General features: G+C 32.4%; 2 protein-coding genes across 3 annotated transcripts; both read left to right on the top strand.

The window, feature by feature from the left end:
- The first annotated feature begins 8,405 nt into the window (after positions 1-8,405).
- On the top strand, positions 8,406-11,590 carry LOC100301919 (PI-phospholipase C PLC5). The gene is made up of 9 exons (NM_001247247.2): positions 8,406-8,769; positions 8,850-9,046; positions 9,308-9,443; positions 9,530-9,769; positions 9,857-10,086; positions 10,182-10,299; positions 10,675-10,827; positions 10,940-11,026; positions 11,251-11,590. Exons 1-9 carry the CDS (start codon positions 8,443-8,445, stop codon positions 11,542-11,544), a joined length of 1,782 nt encoding a protein of 593 aa, NP_001234176.2. The 5' UTR covers positions 8,406-8,442; the 3' UTR covers positions 11,545-11,590.
- Positions 11,591-12,322: 732 nt separating this feature from the next.
- LOC100301922 (PI-phospholipase C PLC2) lies at positions 12,323-19,536 on the top strand. 2 transcript variants are annotated; one of them, XM_026031287.2, is made up of 9 exons: positions 12,323-12,874; positions 13,239-13,435; positions 15,325-15,460; positions 15,537-15,707; positions 15,808-16,028; positions 17,211-17,328; positions 18,489-18,641; positions 18,747-18,833; positions 18,934-19,536. In XM_026031287.2, the coding sequence occupies exons 1-9, from the start codon at positions 12,569-12,571 to the stop codon at positions 19,225-19,227; spliced, it is 1,683 nt and encodes a 560-aa protein (XP_025887072.1). In that variant the 5' UTR covers positions 12,323-12,568; the 3' UTR covers positions 19,228-19,536. The 2 variants fall into 2 exon arrangements, with proteins under 2 accessions (XP_025887072.1, NP_001234197.1); NM_001247268.1 differs by having other exon boundaries at positions 12,569-12,874; positions 15,805-16,028; positions 18,934-19,528.
- Positions 19,537-19,971: the final 435 nt, after the last annotated feature.

Raw genomic sequence — 19,971 nt, 5'->3', positions numbered from 1 at the left:
TGTTCGACTAGAAATGGGTAAGTTATTTTTTTGAAATATTTTATAATTTTCGAAGTTTTTTTTGGATTAATGAACAATAAAATGTTCAGTAGATGTAAAAATTGAATAATCGACTTAATGGTGTGTATTATTTATAATTTTTTAAAGAAATTCAACCAACCCAAAAAAATCCTCATTTGAGAAAATGTATACGTATTGTTATCTCAGCGAAAAGTAGTTTTTTGTTGCTGTTGTCGTTCTTTTTGTGGCCATTTTGATGATATGATTTTAGAAATATAGTGTTGTTCAGGTGTCCAACATATATTTCATTTGTTGAAATATTTAGCGTATGTTGCCACATTTTAGTGATATGTTGGTGCATATTCAAACAGTTATTATATGTTGTAACATCTCACTTTAGGTCAACAAAATGGTCATTTGTTGTTACATAAGATTCATATGTTGCAACAATCGGTATATTTGTGTCAACATATGATTCATATGTTGCAACAGAAATTTTATGTGTTGCAACAGTAGGTACATATATGGCAACATAATGTTAATTTATGGCAATAGAGTATCCATGTGTTGCAACATACTGCTATTATTATTTTATAATGAACTGTAAATTCTCAATCTTTTTTTATTCACCTTGTAGATGAAATGATACAAGAAGCTTCATCCATGAAAACAACTCAATCTTTTATTTGTGGTGCTTCATCTTCTAACATGAAATGCACTTTTTTTCTATGCGAAGAATGTGAGTAGCAACATGATTATTTTATTAGTCGTGTTAAAAAACTCAGGGATATTTTTGAGAAAATGTCTCATAATATTGATGTGCAAAGATCCAAGAAGATTTCACAGCCTTTAAAGTGTAGGAGGTTGAAAAAAAACTATTTCCCAAACACTTAATATAATTAGTGAGAAGAAAGAAAAGGAGAAGAATGCAAATGAGGAGAAGGAGAAGGAGAATAAGGAAAAAGAGGAGGAGGAGAAGAAGAAGAAGGCAAAGGAGGAGAAGGAGAAGGAGAATAAGGCAAAGGAGGAGGAGGAGGAGAAGGAGAAGGAGAAGAAGGCAAAGGAGGAGAAGGAGAAGGGGAATAAGGAAAAAGAGGAGGAGGAGGAGGAGAAGAAGAAGAAGGCAAAGCAGGAGAAGGAGAAGGAAAAGAAGGCAAAGGAGAAAGAGAAGGAGAAAGCAAAAGAGAAGAAAGTCGAAGTCGTCAGTTGTGATGTGAAGCGACAATATTCATTTGAAGGTTTTAACATTGACGGCGAGGGTCCAACTGAACTAATGTCATCCTTCTCGCAATGAATAAACGAGGGTTTTTACAAACATCATGCAAAAAAGAAGGTCGTTCAACTATTATTAGTATTTCTTCTTGTTGTCCACTAAATTATTATTTATAATGATTGCACAATTGTAGAGGAAACAAGGAGGATCACTACTTAGTCAATTGCTCAAAACTTGATTTTGACTAATTCGATTTTGTAGTTGCATTTCCAAGGAATAAGGACTGGCTCTACGTAATGTCTCAACCCAATAAGTGCTGGAATGATGAGGTAAATCCATGCCCACTTTTATATGTATTGTTTAGTACATGAATATACACAATTAAATTGATACACTTGTTTGATGCATGTGTGCAGTATGATGATGTCATATTTTACTATTTGTGTAAGAAGTTGAAGCAAGAGATTCAGTCTAAATATCAATATACCACCACTAGTTTTTTTTTCAAAACATACATTGACAATGCTAGTGAATATGAGGTTAAAATCGTTGGCATAATGAAAGGGTTTTCTATACCTTGTGGACTGCCTTAGCACTTGGCAGATGATGTTTATGTCCCTGTAAATATTAATAAAAATTCCATTGGGTCTTGGCAGTCGTTGCATTGAAGGAACGATGCATAAAAGTGTATGATTTCATGTCCTCAACTAGGTCTAATAGAAAATTATCCTCCGAGCTTAAAAAGTTGTCTACAATGTTGCCAAAGTACCTTGAGTTAAGTGGATTTTTTGTGCAAAAAGAGCGAACCATTGTTAAGTTCTTAAATGTTACCAAGGAAAGAACAAATCTCACACATTCAAAGTCAAACATGTTACTGGTATTGGCCAACAAGAAAGCAATAGTCTGTAAGTATCACATTATTTTTTATTTTTGTCTTACAACTATCGAAATTTGATGTTATTATATTTTCTGATTGATGATATGCCATGCAGAGATTGTGGACTTTATGTTGCTGCATACGCTGAGTTTTTGAGTGATGGATTAGAAGTACCATCATGTGAAATTAGTGCTGATACCCTTCGCTTGAGATATGCTTCACTCCTATGGAATTATGGGATTATAAAGGCTCGAATTGGCTATGTTAGTAAAAATGAAGAATCAAAGATGCCTAAACCTAAAAAAAGCTAAGATCGATTAAAATGTTGTGTTCACAACCATTGATTAGATAGGTGATTATGTATATTATATCATTGTGAATTACCTTTTTGTTGATAAGTTGTATAAAATAATTGGTGAAGTGTTAATATAAATGTAGTTTAATCCTCCCTTCATTTTCCTTCTATCCTCGCTCCTATAAACGTAGTTTCATATTTCAAATTCGATTTATTTTTATTAATTTCAATTTTTGTGCTGATAATATTAATCATCACTTGTCTGCATGTGTACTAACAGAAAGGATTCATGTGGCAACATATAACACAAAAATAAAATATGTAGCAACATTATAGTACATATATAATATATGTGTCCCAATTGAGTATATAAGAAATAATCTATGAAACAAATTTCTATTAAAAAAATAAATATAAGCTTTACAATGAAAAAAAGAAAACTGAGAAATAACAATTGAGTACATTAGTTAATGTTGTACTATGATGAAAAATAAAACACAATAAATAAATAATATTTATTAATAATCAAAACTCTAATATATATTTATACAAGTAAAAATAATAGGTAATAATAATTTTAAATAGATTCAATAAGAGTAGTATAAAATAATTAATAAAATAGAGGTATATTTTGTAATAAATTTCTAAAAGATTATCTATTCATATATACGTAATATATATTTATACAAGTAAAAATAATAGGTAATAATAATTTTAAATAGATTCAATAAGAGTAGTATAAAATAATTAATAAAATAGAGGTATATTTTGTAATAAATTTCTAAAAGATTATCTATTCATATATACGTAATATATATTTATACAAGTAAAAATAATAGGTAATAATAATTTTAAATAGATTCAATAAGAGTAGTATAAAATAATTAATAAAATAGAGGTATATTTTGTAATAAATTTCTAAAAGATTATCTATTCATATATACGTATTTTTTAAATTTAAGTAATATTTTATTATTGACAACCAAATATCGTTTAATCATATAGACATTAAAGAACAAGAGGAAATTGAAATATGCAGCTATATGCATATATACTGTACATTATTGATGCATGCAATATTAAAAATAACAACCATAAATGATAACATTAACTTCTTTGACAAATTAGTAAAATAATTATTCTACTTATGTTATCAAAATGAGCTTAAATACAAATCTGTAAATATCTAGATTAAGAAAAATAAATATTATATATAATATAAATAGATATTACATAGATGAAAGATTGAAAATGTCAAGGATAAAGGGTGTGTTTGGTATTAAGGAAAATATTTCTCGAAAAATGTTTAATAATTTTTTTATATTTGGTTGGGTTAAATATTTTGAAAATATTTTTTAAATCAATTTATTTTCCTCAAATTTAAGAAAATTACTTGCTTTCAAAATTTTAGTTTTTTCAGCTCCACCCTCGACTCACTCTCAAAAAATTCAAGTTTGTTTTTTAAAAATATTTTCAACTTAAAATTATTTTTTTGGCCCCTATCCTCCACCCTTCACCCCTTAAAAAAAAAAATTAAAAGTTTATTTTTAAAAAATATTTTTAACTTCAAAATTTTATTTTTTTCATCCCTATCCTTGATCCCCCACCCCCAAAAAAAAAAGTTTGTTCTTAAAAATATTTTCAACTTAATTTTTTTTTCATCCCTACTGTTGACCCCCAGCCCTCCTCCCCCCTCCCCCAAAAAATTAAGTTTGTTTTTTAAAAATATTTTCAACTTTAAATTTTTGTTTTTTTATTCCTACCCTCAACCCCCTTCCCCCGGCTAGCACTCACACCCAAAAAAAATTTTAAGTTTGTTTTTATAAAATATTTTCACCTTTGAATTTGTATTTTTCATCCGTACCCTTGACCCTCCCTCCCCAGGGTAGCCCCCCACCATGCAAAAAAGTTTAAGTTTGTTTTCAAAAAATATTTTCAATTTTCCAAATTTATTTTCTACTCTCTAGTAAAAATAAAAAATATTTTTTCAAAAACATTTTCATCCATAAATCAAATAGTAAAAAAAAATTAAAAAATATTTTTTACTCACTAACTAAATATGAGAAAGTAAATAAAAAATCTACTTAGCTTTTAAGAAAAACATTTTCTATAAAAAATAAAAATTCCTACCAACACACCCGAAATAGACATTACATGATATGATAACCCGAGGTGACAATGATTTATAATTGAGGGGAGGGTGGGGGAAGGGTTGATTTTTAAAAGGAAAAATGAGTATGTTTGCAACAAATTTTAAACATATGGAAAATAAATAAACCATACAAATAAAATCGGAGGAAACATGATTTTATTAATCTAGATAGATTGCGGGTACAATTTTGTTGATCAATTGATTCTATTCTCCTATGATTTATTCATTATTCTAGAGCCGTTTGTGGCGTATTTCTCAAACTAGGATGGTTTAGATTTTGACCTCTCTTTGTGAATAAACCATCAATTTGTGGAGTATTCGAGATCTTGATCTCTTTATGAAATTTCCGAGATGCCTTTTAAGAGAATTTAGTACCCCTTTATATAGGCATAAACTAGGGTTTAGGGTTGAGTAGCCTCCAAGAATCTTAGTTTGAGTTGAACACAATTTGTAGAGTTCCACTTGAATTAAATGCATCTTGTAGAGTCCCACAAAATTTCAATGTCTACAAGTGTCTCATGCTTCAAGGCTTGTCGGAGTATAGACTTGATGAAACTCAAAGACGAGGCTTGAAATACGTACTCATTCTTCCACCTTTGCAACTTCAGATTTTCAGATTTGTTTTAAGAGAGAAGAGATGAAGGGCAGATTTGCTCCCACTGGGCATGCCAATTTGTTTGCAACAAATTTTAAACATATGGAAAATAAATAAACCATACAAATAAAATCTGAAGAAACATGATTTTATTGATATAGATAAATTGCGGGTACAATTCTGTTGATCCATTGATTCTACTCTCCTAGGATTTATCCATGATTCGAGGGCCGTTAGTGATGTATTTCTCGAACTAGGATGATTTAGATTTTGACCTCTGTTTATGAATAAACCATCAATTTGTGGAGTATTTGAGATTTGATCTCTTTATGAAATTTTCGAAATGTCTTTTAAGAGAATTTAGTACCCTTTATATAGGCATAAACTAGGGTTTAAGGTTGAGTAGCCTCCAAGAATCTTAGATTGAGTTGAACACAATTTTTAGAGTCCCAACTTGAATTAAACGCATCTTGCAAAGTCCTACAAAATTTCAATGTCTACAAATAATTTTTGATGTATTTTGTTATTACCAAAATCTTGTTGACAATGTTATGCTCACAACACTGATAATTACTAAAATTTTGTTGACCATGTTATGTTCACAACACTTGAAGAGTAATGGTGGATTCATAATTTTTATTTTGCAGGTTTCAAAAATAAAAGAACGTGTAAATAAATTTTTTAGAAAGGGAAATTTTGAATTTTTTTGAATTAAAAATCACACTTTTAGCACGTTTTTAAAGTAAAAACGCTAAAAAAATGAAAAACAATACTTAATTTTTTTTTAAAAAAAGATAAATTGCTTTCACTGGAATTCAAACCAGTAATACATAACTTAATTTTAGTAGACTTGCCACTGCACTATCAACTTTTCTTTGTTAATGAGGGAGTTTAAAATATATATACCTATAAAATTACAAAAAATCTATGACATATATACAATATAATTTTTTTATCGAAAAAGTTTGGGTGAATTCCTTAAGACCACGTGGTTCTGCCCTGGGAAAGAGGATTTTTTTTTTTCAAAAAAAGGATTAAAAAAACCAATTGATATTTAATATTGAAAGTTAGATGCAACAATCCATTTCAAAGATGCTTCAAAAAAGCAAGTGATTTCCCTTTTCAGTCTTTTATTTGATTCTTCGTAGTCCATTTGGTTACCTTGCACTAAAGCATATAATTAGTAAGAACAACAAACTTTTAGATGCATTAACCTAATTTATAATACTAGCAACCCCAACATGTGTGAAATTGTGATAACATATTATATTCACTAAATAACTTTGAGAAAGAACCGTGATTTTCTTTAAAGTGAAGCATTTCTATTCGTTTTTGTTATGCTTCCACTTTTATCAGTTCTTTTTCTATGCATACTTCATTAGTTTTTTTTACGAGTCAATTTTCTTAATGGTCACTCAAGTTACAGAAATTGTCTTAAAATATCATTTATGTTTTATTTAAGATCAAAATATCACATAACTATCACTATTTTCTTTCAAATATACTTGACATTTTAAAATCATTACTCTCTCCTAGTTTGAATGACATGTCATAAAAGTCTTTTCTTAATAATAGACTAATTTAATTCATTAAACTCATTTAACTAAAATAATTATCATATTATTTTTAAATTTTTTAATTAATTTATCAAGAATAAATTTTTAAACTTAAAATCTTTTGTCATAATTAAACTTTTTATTTTTTATGTTATGCAGACTACGTATTTAAAATATTCTATAATCTCATCAATTTTGAATACTTATAAACACATACATTCAAAAAAAAATTGATATACAAATCACTCATGAACGCTAATTTACTTTAATTAATTATAAATTGTATAACGAATCAATAATATTAAATGTCGATTAATTATTTAAAAAATAATTATTTGGATGCTTTGAAATTCTTATGTGCTTACAATATCTTTTTTAAACAGAAAATAAAAACTGAATAATATCTATAGAAAATAAAATTTTAATCTTTATTTATCAATATATTAATCAAAGTTATAATAAAAGAATAAAAATAAAGTAAAACTAAAAAAAGATAAATAATAATTTTCTCTTTCTTACCAATTTAATTGTAAACCTTAAAAGTTTATGTAAATACTTTTATAAAACAAATTGCTTAAAATTTTCAAATAATTCAGTTAAAAATTTTAAAATTATCTAATAATAAGTGCACACAGAAATTTCATATAAAGTTACTAGACTTTTAATATTATTTTTCTTATAATCTTTATGAATTCTCATGTAATTTATATATATATATATTGTAGAGAAATAAAGTTGATGAATTGGATAGATCTATTATAGACATAAAGACACCATCAAAGTTGTCCAGTACTTATATAAATGCATAAAGACACCTTAATTTCAAAGTGTGCTATTACTCACAAATCTATTTAATTTCTTTATAAATGGGTCATTTTGACCCATTCCAAAAGAGACATGTTGACTTCTTGTTGCGTAATAAAATAATATATTCCCACTATTTCATATTAACTACTCCTACTTTACATTTTATGTGATACTATTTTTTTTTTGTCAGTCCCAAAAAGGATGTTATATTTTTTTATTTGGTAAATATTTAACGGTACAATTCCTCTTTTACTCTTGCTAATCCTACTTAATTTTAAATAATACTCTAATTTATGAGGAGATAGAAAAATGAGTCTAATTTTGAAGGACAATTTGATAAACAATTCAAAGTATTCATTTATTTCTTAAACTCCGTATCGGGTCAAATGGTGCCACATAAAATGGGACGTAGAGAGTATTAGGTGAACTTTTCCAATATTTTTCATTATTCAAAATAATTAAATTGTTTAATATTCAAAATAATTATCTGATTTTTTTCGTACATTTTATATTTTTAAGAGATAAATTACATTATTAATAAAATTATCACAAAACATAATAGTGAAAATATAATTAGATTTTATGCGTGAATGCTCTTTTCTTAATAGGCCACAATAGGGAATAGCATCAACAAATAAAAACAAATAGAGCTTAAAAAAAGAAAAAGGAAAAAAAAAAAAAGAAAGCGAGGATTCCATTAGTTGAATACAAAATTTGATCACCTAATTTTTTTGCTTATTCGTTTTATATAAGCATCTGAAAAGTGCTTTAATTAAAAAGAAAGACGAGCGGGAATTATTCGACTCTCACGGTACGCAGTGAAAGATGTGAGATTGACATATTTAATTTAAACATAACAGTATACGACTTGTTCAATAATAAATCTCATTCATTTCATCTCACCATTTTTAGATTTAGATCAACCTAACACTTTTCTCTCTCTAGAAATGGGGAGTAGTTACAATTATTACAGAATGTTTGGGTGTTTCAACCGTAAATTTAAGATCAGGGAGAGGGAGCCACCGCCGGATGTGAGGAATGCGTTTTTCCGGTACACCGGTAAAGCTAACCAGATGAATGCGGATCAACTTTTTCGGTATCTGGTGGAGGTACAAGGAGAAGAAGAATGCACTATTAAGGATGCGGAGCAAATTATACAGAATGTTGCTAGCCGGAGGCACCATCTCATCAGACGCCTTAACCATTCACTTGAACTCGATGATTTCTTTTTTTATCTTTTTCAGGATGATCTCAATGGAGCAATCAAATCTCAGGTTCTTCTTCCTCTTTTTTTATTGTTCTATGTCATTCTCAATGGTTAATTTATTTAATTTGTTCGTCATCGTCGTTCCAGGTGCACCATGACATGACTGCTCCATTGCAACATTATTTCATCTATACAGGTCACAATTCCTACCTAACTGGAAATCAACTCAGCAGCGATTGTAGTGAAATTCCTATAGTTAAGGCTCTAGAAAGAGGTGTCCGCGGAATAGAACTTGATTTATGGCCAAACTCAGGGAAAGATAATATTCATGTTCTTCATGGAAGGTACAATTAATATGCTCCACATTCTAGCACTGTTTAACATTATAGCAACTTAAATACAAAGGGAAGAAGTAGCGTCTCTTCAGTCTTCGATTATCAATCTTAAGTAGTATTTCTTATTCAATAAATCTGTGTTATCGAACGTATTGTTCAAAGTAACTAAGCATTTCTTATGCTCTCTGATGTCCAGTGTCTAAAGTTCCTAAAGATTGACTGGTTGATTAATTAACTTTGTTGAATGATTCCAGTTCTAATCATTTGCAGGACCCTGACTACACCAGTTCCACTTCTTAAATGCTTAAAGGCCATTAGAGACCACGCTTTTTTTAAATCCCCTTATCCTGTCATAATCACATTGGAAGACCACCTGACACCAGATCTTCAAGCTAAAGTTGCAGAGGTGAGAATTCATATATTGTTGTGGATAACTGCCAGAAATATTTCATGTTCCTATTTAATCTAGTTTTAACTCCTTTGTATCTCTAGATGGTTATCCAAATCTTTGGAGAAATGTTATATTATCCTCAATCGGAATGCTTAGATGAATTTCCTTCACCTGAAGAGCTTAAGAATCGCATTATTCTTTCTACAAAACCACCCAAAGAGTACCTTGAGTCAAAGAATCAGAGAGATACATCTCCAGTGGGAAAAGATTCATTTAGAGAGGACCTTTTGAAGAAGGAGAAATCAGAAATTGGTGCCGAGGATCATGACACTGATGAAAGGGTAAAATGACATTAAATGGTCTCTTGATTTTCTTATTGTGAGATGCTGATCTACTTTTATGTGCCCTTTTTCTTATCTGGACACTAGAGTGACAGTGATCAAGATGATGAAGACGGTGATACCTCCACCTCCAACGATCAGCAATCATCCCAACCAGAAGCACCTAAGTACAAGAGTCTGATAGCAGTTCACGCTGGGAAGGCAAAACATGGTTTGAAACGTGCACTAAGAGAGGAAAGTAATAAAGTCAGTCGACTTAGTTTGAGTGAACAAGAAGTTGTAAGAGCTGCAGAATATTATGGAACTGATTTGGTTAGGTACTCCACAATTTTGTGCATATAAAATGGAATGATTGAGGAGAATGCTCTAGCTCTTCTTGACTGAGTTTCCTCTTCGTTCTTTCATTTGCTAGGTTCACACAGAAAAATATTCTAAGGGTGTACCCCAAGGGAACAAGAGTGACCTCCTCAAATTTCAAGCCTATGACTGGCTGGATGCATGGAGCTCAGATGGTAGCATTCAACATGCAGGTTAGTTTGAACTTCTGAATGCTGGTGCATCCGTAGTTATGTGCATTAACATCATGATTAGTATGTAGTGTTTGTTGGAAGGTCTTGTACAGGCTGATATATATCAATCAAAATGCAAACTAGCATGTAAGATACTGTATCAGCTCTGCAGCTTGAGCTTGCTTGACTAACTTAACATTCAAGGGCATCCATGCCTTACATCTCATTGTTGCCGATTGCTTCTGCAGTTCTTTATGTCCCTAAGAAACTCCTCTTCTTAAATGTGTTGGCAATGAGTATGATTTAATAGATAATTCAACTATTTTGTCTCCCGATTTTATCGTTCTAATCAATTTGGTTCCATACCTGCTGTCTAATTGCTAACTGTATAAATAGGGATATGGGAAGTCACTTTGGATGATGCACGGGATGTTTAGGTCTAATGGAAGCTGTGGCTATGTGAAAAAACCTCAATTTCTCATGGATAAAGGCCCAAACAATGAGGTATTTGATCCTAAAGTAAAATTGCCAGTGAAGCAAACTTTACAGGTAAGCAAAATCTGTTTTCATGTGGAGAGCTTACAAAATTTTAAGTCACTAAATATGAAGGTATTGGTTAAGAAGTATAATTCTTTTTAAAAAAAAAAAAATAATTCTGCAGGTTAGAGTATATATGGGAGATGGGTGGCGCTTGGATTTCAGCCACACACATTTTGATGCCTATTCACCACCAGACTTCTACACAAAGGTTAGTGACAGTGACTGTTCCCTCTTCCACGACTCATTTGCTTACCTGAATTAACACATTCGTAGCTTTGACCCTGTCCTGAGCTCATAATTAAGGTGTTATGTTTCTTGTTTGGTGTGTCCTTGCCTTTTTACTTTACATATTTGTATGGTCATTGATGTTCTGCTTTATACTCCAAGAGGCTGCAGGAACTTATTATAACTCTATTGATCCTTATGTCGCAGCTATATTTAGTTGGAGTTCCTGCAGATAGTCGTAAGAAAAAGACAAGGATACTGGAGGATGACTGGTGTCCCGTATGGGATGAAGAGTTTAATTTTCCATTGACAGTACCAGAGCTGGCTTTGCTTCGAATTGAAGTACGAGAATATGACATGTCGGAGAAGGATGATTTTGGTGGACAAACATGTTTGCCTGTCTCAGAGTTGAGAACAGGGATCCGATCAGTCCCTCTGTATGATAAGAAGGGTCATAAGATGAAATCTGTTAGACTTCTCATGCGATTTCAATTTCTTTGAACTCCAAAGTTACTTTCCTATATACACATGCTTCAATTTGTATAAATATTCATGTACCAAAATGACGGATTTACTCGAGATAATCTCAGATGGTCATTCAATCTTTTTATAGAGTCACTAAATTTTTGTTTTTTTTTAAAACTGAAAAACCATTCAACTATGAATTCTTTTAGTTGAAAGTTGATCTACTTTAATTTTTTAACTCAAAAGGCAGAAAGAGGATTTGATCTATTCATTGGCATATTCAATATAGAAAGAAGACAAACTCTCAAACCAATGAGAATACTTGCGAAAATTCTTTTGCAGAGGATGAAATGTTTCAGATAAATCATTTCACACTAATTCTTGCATGTATTACAAAGATTAGCTTTAAAGAAAAAATCGACATTCATTTTAAATGAATCATTTGACATTCATTAAGTTTAACAAAAATTGGCAAAAATAATTTAAAGCCAAATTTAGGGTTTAATATATGTATTATGGCTATATAAAAAGGCATAGTTGAACAACTTCAACCGTATGTTTCAAGGCCTTTATTTTATTTGTTTGTATAGCAAGTTGATGTATTTACTTATAACCTTTGTTATGAAATTCAAACAACGTTAGTTACATATGATATTTTAATTTTATAATATACCGACTTCAAATCATGTAGTTTCACTTTCACACGTTACATTAGACCAAAAAGGAAGAAGCAGAGAAACTCCATGTTTAAAATGTCTCAATCAGTAAATCGGATAAGCCGACTAAAACATCAGACTAGCCTTGTGGCCCTACCATAATTAATCTCCTTTGAAATTTTATTAAACAGATGGCAAAAAATACAATTCTGTACTATTTGTTAAATGTTGAATGGTTGCCTATAGCCTATACTTAACCCAATTCATTTTGTTTAACAGCACATTTTTTCTTTTAGTAATATAAAAGAGTACTACTCAACGCATAACGAAAAAGTGTAAATTTGTTAACACGACGATCGGATCCTGCCTGAGCAAAAACGAAATCGTTTTCCGTTAGGGTGACAATGTCGAAACAAACGTACAAAGTCGGATTTTTTTTCCGGCGGCAGTTCACCATGGCTGCCGCGGAAGCTCCGGCGGACATTAAGAGCCTATTTAAACGTTATTCCGACGACAGCGGAGTTATGAGCGTCCAGAATCTTCATAGTTTCTTAATTGAGATCCAGAAGGAGAAAAATGTTAGCTTAGAGAACGCAGAAGCCATTATCAATAATCACGGCGGCGACTCCAAGCAGAAAGGCCTCCAGCTCGATGGCTTCTTCAAGTTTCTCTTTTCTGATGTTAATCCTCCTCTCGATCCTAAACTTGGGGTACTAATTTTAATTTCATCAACAGTGACTTTCTTTACAAATTGTTTGACTTTGTGATCAACCAAATCCTTCCCACTTACTATATAAAAATGATTTATATTAGGAAAATGTATGATATAATTTGACTTGATACGAAATTTAAAAAAAATTGTAATGGTAAACTGAAGTTATGTCAAACTTATTAAAATGTCATTTAATTTCATGGCGTTAAATATGCTATCTGGAAAGTAGAATTTAAAACGTTGTTAAACAGACTAAAAAGAAAAATATTTTTTAAACAGAGGGAGTATATTACTTTATTTTAGATGTTGAAACACCACTCTATTTGGATAAAACTCATGATGTACTCTTCTTTGGATTCCAGATTCACCATGATATGACTGCACCTCTGTCTCATTACTACATATACACAGGCCATAATTCATATTTAACTGGGAATCAACTGAGTAGTGATTGCAGTGATGTTCCCATAATACAAGCTCTTCAGAGAAGTGTTAGAGTAATTGAATTAGATATTTGGCCAAATTCAGACAAAGATGATATAGAAGTTCTACATGGAAGGTGTGTCATGTTCTAATTTTTTTCTATCACCCTTAGCCTTCTATATTTTTTACTGAGCCAGACTCTAAAATTTTGCAGCACCTTTGCTTTCATTTGCACTTAAAATTTAATCTCAGTAAATAAGCTTATGCATTTGCACATAATGTACATGCATATCTTCACTCATATTATATAGACATGCTATGCATTTCTACATGTATACAAAGCACTAAACCAACAACACTAACTGATTAAGACCAAGAATTAAGACTATAAGCTGACAAGTGAGTGGACAACTTCCACTTACTAAATCCATATTATGAGTGTGCTAAAGCTTTTCAAAGGTTACTCTAGTTGTTTTATACAGTCGTGCTTTAGCTGTCTTGTTGCTTTTGTTAATGAGCTTCTTTTTCACACATCACAACATATCCAGATTGTTATTTACTATGGTACTAAATTTTACCACAAAATAATTAGATGAAGTTTGAGGAAATCATTTCAGGTGGGATGTTTTAAGAATATTTAATTAAAATGGAAGTGTCTCTCTCTCTAAGTATAGTTTAACTTTTAGATGAGGCAGTTCATACATCTAATTAACTGATAGTGCCTAAAAAACCATGTTGTTGGCACTATTTTAGAGCATGCCATGTCTGAGGAAAAAGGGACCTGCAGTTGTTTTATGAAGCCAATCAACCAAACTGAACCTGCTGGGCTTGTGTTGACCAGATAATCAGCAGTCAGTAGTTGATATTACTGTTGAATAGATTAGTTGGAGATGCAATGGCCATGGAGCTACCCAACGAACAGATTATGACAAGGAAAAGCTGATATCATGCTTACATCTGAGTTAAAAGGTGAAAGCAATCTAGTGAGGATCATATTCAATCTGATGTGAGAAAAAATATGTTTATTAATGTCTGCTTGCATGGCCGATATTTGGCATCATCTTGTATCCTTGCCCGTATAAGACAGTTGGGAAGGCGAAAAGGGGCTACTATGTCAACAAGCAGGCAAGAGGAGATCGGGGATGTAGATTGGTGGTGAAGCAAAGTGTTACTAGAACAATTTCATTTTTGTCACATTGCACAATCCAAATGCAGTGATTACAGGATGATCCTGAATGCATTTCCCATCTAAGAAATAGCCTGAAAATGTCTTCATGATTATTACTCCATAAGAGTTCTAATATAAAGCAGTTAGAACAAATGTCAAGGAAAACATTCAAAATTACATGCTGGATCTAAGGTTTCCTAAGAACTAGAAAAATGACAAATTTTTTCCTTTTATGACTTACAAGATAATTAAACTAAAGGTCCTTCTAACAAGCTGGAATAACCTAAGATGTGAATTTATGATTTTAGGACCAACATGAGCTTTCCCTTATTGTAATAGAGATCTGGTGGAATTATGCTGACCTTCTTTTAGGAAAAAGACTTAGCTTTTAGTACATAGCTTTCTGAGTTGGTAGAGGCTAATGCTTGCTGCCTTCATTCAGAGAGAAATGACTCTCTCTATTAAAGGATAAATATCTCTAGTTCTAGAAAACAGCCCAAAGGAAAATTTTATATTGCTAGGTCAGTCATCACTGCCGAATTCAGGAGTGGGTTTATTTTACCACAAGTATTCGAAATTCAAACCTATCACAATCCTTTGAAATTTAATATCAGAAAGTAATAGCTCTTGACTTATCTTAATGCTTCAAATTTCTTTGAAGTATACCTTTCGCCTCAAGGTTGAATTTAAAAACTGCAGAATACTAGCTAAAACATTTCTTTATTTAACACTATATGTTACTTTTAATGAGGTTTTGGGTGTTTTTAAACATGTGAATAATCAGATTGAGTTCCCTTTATAGTGCTTGTACTTTTTCATTCTCATTGCAGTTTTGACGTTAAGTAAATTTCACACAGGACACTGACTGCTCCAGTGACGCTAATCAAATGTTTGAGGTCTATCAAGGAGCATGCCTTTTGTGCATCGGAGTATCCTCTTGTAATAACACTTGAAGATCATCTCACGCCAGATCTTCAGGAAAAAGTAGCTGAGGTGTGTATATGTGTGTTTTCTGGATAAGATTACCGCCTGTTTTGATCATAATAATGCTTTTCTAACTACATACTAGATGATCACTCAAACATTTGGAGAGATGCTGTTTTCTCCTTCAGAAAGTTTGAAGGAGCTTCCTTCTCCGGAGTCACTGAGAAAGCGTGTGATGATATCAACTAAGCCACCAAAAGAATACTTAAAATCCAAGGAAGTTAAGGAAAAAGATGACACGAAGAAAGAAGCTGAGGTGCGAAAATTGCATTACTAGTTTCTCAATCCAGTTATTCATTGTGTCCACTTCTTCACGAAATCCCTTGATTGACCTACCGCACAATGTTTTCCAGCAGGATGACGTTGATGAAGAAGAAGATGAAGATGATGAAGAAGATTCAAAGTCAGATAAAAAGGCAGCTTCAGAATACAAGCGCCTAATTGCCATTCATGCTGGAAAGGGGAAAGGAGGACTATCTGATTGGTTGAGGGTTGACCTCAATAAAGTAAGACGGCTTAGTCTCAGTGAACCAGAACTTGAAAAAGCTGTAGATACTCATGCAAAAGAAATTATCAGGTATTTCTCTTTATTCATCCATCAACTGAATACAAAGTTCCTCTGTTGTCTGTGATGTTATTTATGCATTGGTGGATTGGTCTTTACATGTTATGTATAGCTAGAACATCTCAATGGAAGTTGAATAACACACTGACTTTACATTTCATTTGCTCCTATTCTTTTTTCTCTTTTTTTGCATGAATATATTAAGATGTTTGAGTTTAACATATCTGCCTCTTCAAAATATTTGGCTGTAGCAGAATTGACTTGTCTTATTGTGTCTGATACAGTGTACAAGTTTCCATGTTTATGCACATGAAGGTTTCTACAATTTTCTTACACCATGTATATGTAACTTTCAACTGTGCATATGCAAAGAAAAGAACAACAACAAACCCGGTGTAATCTCATATGAGGTCTGGGGAAGGTAAGATGTACGCAATGTCACCCCGACCTTAATGGGGTAGAGAGGTTTTTTGCGATTGACTCTCGGCAGCCCCCTCCTCCTTTAGTCAGACTTGGGATTGGCAATGTGAACGAGCTCTCACAAACAAGTTCAATAAACGAAACTGTAAAGATATGACACCTGACCCTAACTCAACCCCAAAAGCTAGCTCATGAGGGGAGGATTGGCCAAGTTCATGTAAGGAGACCGCCTGTCCATTCCCCAACCAATGTGAGACTTTTACCCACTCTAACACCCCCCTTTCATGCCCAAACCCGACTGGAGCGTGGACAGGAAGCCCAAACGAGGATGGACCTGGCTCTAATACCACGTAAAGATATGACATCTGAGCTTAACTCAACTTCCGAAGATAGGTCATGAGGGGAGGATTGCCCAAGTCTATATAAGGAGACAACCAGTCCATTCCCCAACCAGTGTGAGACTTTTACCCACTAACAAAAAAATAATTGTGAATAAGTAGGTTTTAAGATGTTAAGCTATTTCAAGCAAATGTGAGTACATTAACGGATAGGTTGGAAAAGGAAACTCACCAAGTCAAGAAAGGGTCTAATCTAACTTACTTATCAAGTTGAGGACAACATTTTAACTAGTGACAATATCAAGCCTTGGACTAGGAATCGACCATCTCCAAAGATAACATTTTAATTAACTGTCTAAGCAATTTACTCATATTGTGCATATCCCAAGAGGACATATTAATTAATTGTCTATATCCCCATGATGGTTTTTTGTAGGTTCACTCAGCATAACTTGCTGAGAATATACCCAAAGGGCATTCGAGTTGACTCGTCCAATTATGATCCTTTTGTTGGTTGGATGCACGGAGCTCAAATGGTAGCATTTAATATGCAGGTTAGGCTTCTTTCTCCGTCCTGTACAAAGAAAAGTAAAATTGTGTAATCATGAGGTTAATTAGAGAGAATAATTTTTTGTGTCATTTCAGCTATCCTCTTCTTAGTTCTTCGTTGCTGATATTTTTTACATGAATATAATATTTCAAACATGCCTTGTACCCTTTTGAAGATTCCTATTATCTTTTATATAACCAACCTTTTGTCTTGTGTTGATAGCATAGGCGATAGTAATATCATAGTCCTTCTGTCCCCATTTATATGATGCACTTTCTTTTTTAGTGTCAACATTTTCTTTTTAGTCTGTTCCTAAAAGAATGACAACTTCTACATTTGTAAAAAATATAACTTAAACTTTAAATTTCACCTTAGTGACAAACTTTTATAATCACACAAATATTATGATATATTTAAAACCACAAATTTCAGAAGTCTTATTGTGACCCAAATGTTACGACACTATCAAATTATGCCACTTGATCATGAATTGATACAGAGTGAGTAGCAAATATGGTTAATTTGTGTTACAGATTTAAGACCGAGAATCTATCTCTCAAAAACTAAATTGTCTAGAACTTTCGGAGGGAGGGAGAAATAGACTTTATTGTTATTTCTTCTTTGTTCAACATAACAACTTACTGTTGTACGCAAAAGCTAATACTTGAGGATTTTTTTAAAAGTACAATGTTTTGAATACTAGAATAGTTGGTTCCTTTGGATCCTAACCATATATCAAAGGAATTGTGAGTGGTGAAATTTAGTGAAAGAATTAGCATGTCACCATTTCTTGAGAATTGGAGAGGAGCAACACCCATTAGTATGTGCCCCATTTATTACTTGTGTACTAGAAGCTAAGCTTCGTATGAAAATAGATTTCCTTGTGAACGGTTTTGTTTGATTTAATCACCAGAGCCAAGCTAAATGCTATAAGTTTGGAATTGAAAACATTTGATTCTTGGTTGATAGTTTCTTTTACTATTGTTGGGTATGGGAATAAACTTCAAATTAGACTGCACCTCTTCAGTAACGTTCCTTTGAATTGCTTTGCTCTAGTCTCTAAAACATGTATTTAACCTGACGGGTATTATTCATTTGCAACCTGTTAGTAACTAATTATCAAAGTTCCAAGGAAATAGGTGCTAAGTAAGTGTCCTACGACAGGGTTATGGAAGATCACTTTGGTTGATGCATGGTATGTTCAGGGCTAATGGTGGCTGTGGATATGTTAAGAAACCTGATCTACTATTGAAAGCTGGTCCCGACAATGAGGTCTTCGATCCTACAGCAAATTTGCCTGTCAAAACTACACTAAAGGTAAATGAGGGATGGTAATATCCTCGTTGACGTAGTAGGATGTCATAATTGTAACTTAGGTTCCATTGTTCTTGAAACCGATCCAACTCTTACTGCATTAAGCAGGTGACTGTATATATGGGTGATGGGTGGGACAAAGACTTCGATCAGACAGACTTTGACACGTACTCACCTCCAGATTTCTATGCAAAGGTAGATGAATAATACTTACCATCTATCGTTATCTTTCAATACTCTTTGTCGTATTCTTGCAAAGGTAGATGATGAATAAAATACGTAAAACTATGTGCAGCTAGGAATTGCTGGAGTTCCTGCTGATGAAGTAAAGAAGAGAACAGAGACGATAGACGACAATTGGATACCAAGCTGGAATGAGCAGTTTGAGTTTCCACTAACCGTTCCTGAGTTAGCTCTACTTCGTATCAAAGTTCTTGATTATAATTTGTCCGACAAGGATGAGTTTGCTGGCCAAACATGTCTACCTGTGGCAGAGCTGCGACAAGGTATCCGAGCAGTCCCACTCTATGATCGGAAAGGAGAGAAGTACAGTTCTGTGAAGCTTCTCATGCATTTCGAGTTTAAATAACTTTGTAGATCTTGAAAAGGGAGCTTTGCTAGTTTCATCTATGTGAAGCGTAGCAAAGTTTATAAACTATATACAAGTTACAACCACATGCAAAGTTGTAAGATATATATGTACCATCAGATAGAGTACACACAGACTGATGGAAATAAGGTTAGTAAACAAAAAACAATAAAATTACTATGGGAGAAAAATATGGGAAGATTGAAGATAGAAAATAAGATTGGTTAAATTTGAGAAATAACTTCCCAAATAACCTCATGTATATGATGCCCCTTACCTTAATCCATATCAAATTGCTTATTAAGAGCATACTCTTGAGCCAAGCTTTTAAGTCTTTCGAAAGCTCTACCGGTTTTGAACGTCAAATGAGTCCAATCAATGCAGAAACACACTCTATAATGTTAAATGATGACTTACATTAACATATCAATAATTGTCTAAAAAAGTTGACAGCAAAACCAGCCTAGTCTGTAAGGTCAAATTTAGATTTTTTCTTTCAAAATTGGGTTATACCTATTTCTGAATCCATATTTAAAATTTCTACCCAAACTAGAGCAATGCTTGAGCCTCATGGATCATAGTATATTTATTTTCTTTTGTCTTTGTTTTTAGCTTTGGCGATTGAAAGAGAGTATGAGCCCATTCTACTAGAAAGAAAGTTTAATTTGGTGTTGATTTTAAAGGTTGTTAAACTCTACAACAAAGTCAGTAGCTAATACAACAGAATGGGGATCTCTTATAACA

This window comes from Solanum lycopersicum, chromosome 6, assembly GCF_036512215.1.
Source record: "Solanum lycopersicum chromosome 6, SLM_r2.1".
Lineage (NCBI taxonomy): Eukaryota > Viridiplantae > Streptophyta > Magnoliopsida > Solanales > Solanaceae > Solanum > Solanum lycopersicum.
The sequence above is the reverse complement of the archived record's forward strand: the minus strand, read 5'-3'. Positions and strand labels throughout refer to the sequence as shown.